Genomic DNA, 762 nt, shown 5'->3' with positions numbered 1-762 from the left:
CAGAGAATTACCCCCTGCAGTCCTGGAGAGGAGGCAGTGAAGGAAGTACGAGAGAGAGAGAAAGAAGCGCCGAAGAAAAGCACTGAAGATGAAGGCAAAAATGGAGAAGAAGGAAACTGAGGAGGTACCAGTAGAGCCAGAAAGCGAAAAGGAGGAGAGCCCAGCTGAGATTGTCGTTAACAGGGTCGAAGTCCACGGAGAGAATGAGTTAAGCAAGGTCCAGAAGAAGAAAGAGAAGAGGAAAGCAGTGAAGGGCAATATCACTCCTCTGACAGGCAAAAACTACAAGCAGCTGCTGAGCAGGCTGGAGACCAGGAAGAATAAGCTGGACAAGCTCAAGGATAAGGACCAGAAGAAAGCTGAGGAGCTAGAGAACAAGAAGAAATGGACAAATGCTCTCTATAAGGCGGAAGGGGTGAAGATTCGTGACAACGAGGAGCGTCTCAAAGAAGCTCTGAAGCGTAAGGAGAAGCGTAAAGCGCAACGCCAAAGGCAGTGGGAGATGCGGACAGAAAGAGTGGTGGAAAAGATGCAACAGCGGCAGGAAAAGCGTCGCAAGAACATTCAGAAGAAGAAGAAGGATAGGATAGAGAAGAAGAAAGCCAGGGCCAGGAAGAAGGGCCGGGTTCTGCCAGAGGACTTGAAAAAAGCTGGCTTAACGTGAGAGTGAGGTCCTGGCAGCCTGGGAGCGAAACTTCTGCTTGTGGGGATGAGCGATGAACTGTCACAGAGGCCGGGGGGCAGTCATTGCCCTGGCCCCCC

General features: G+C 51.3%; 1 protein-coding gene across 1 annotated transcript; it reads left to right on the top strand.

The window, feature by feature from the left end:
* Positions 1-7: 7 nt before the first annotated feature.
* On the top strand, positions 8-664 carry SURF6 (surfeit 6; the record flags this gene model as incomplete). The annotated part of the gene is given in 1 exon segment (XM_010085532.1): positions 8-664. A coding segment is annotated over 1 exon segment (657 nt), but the record flags the coding sequence as incomplete, so codon positions are not given.
* Positions 665-762: the final 98 nt, after the last annotated feature.

Source organism: Pterocles gutturalis, unplaced genomic scaffold, assembly GCF_000699245.1.
Source record: "Pterocles gutturalis isolate BGI_N339 unplaced genomic scaffold, ASM69924v1 scaffold10670, whole genome shotgun sequence".
Taxonomy (NCBI): Eukaryota; Metazoa; Chordata; class Aves; order Pterocliformes; family Pteroclidae; genus Pterocles; species Pterocles gutturalis.
Note: the sequence above shows the minus strand (reverse complement) of the source record. Positions and strands in the feature narration are given on the sequence as shown.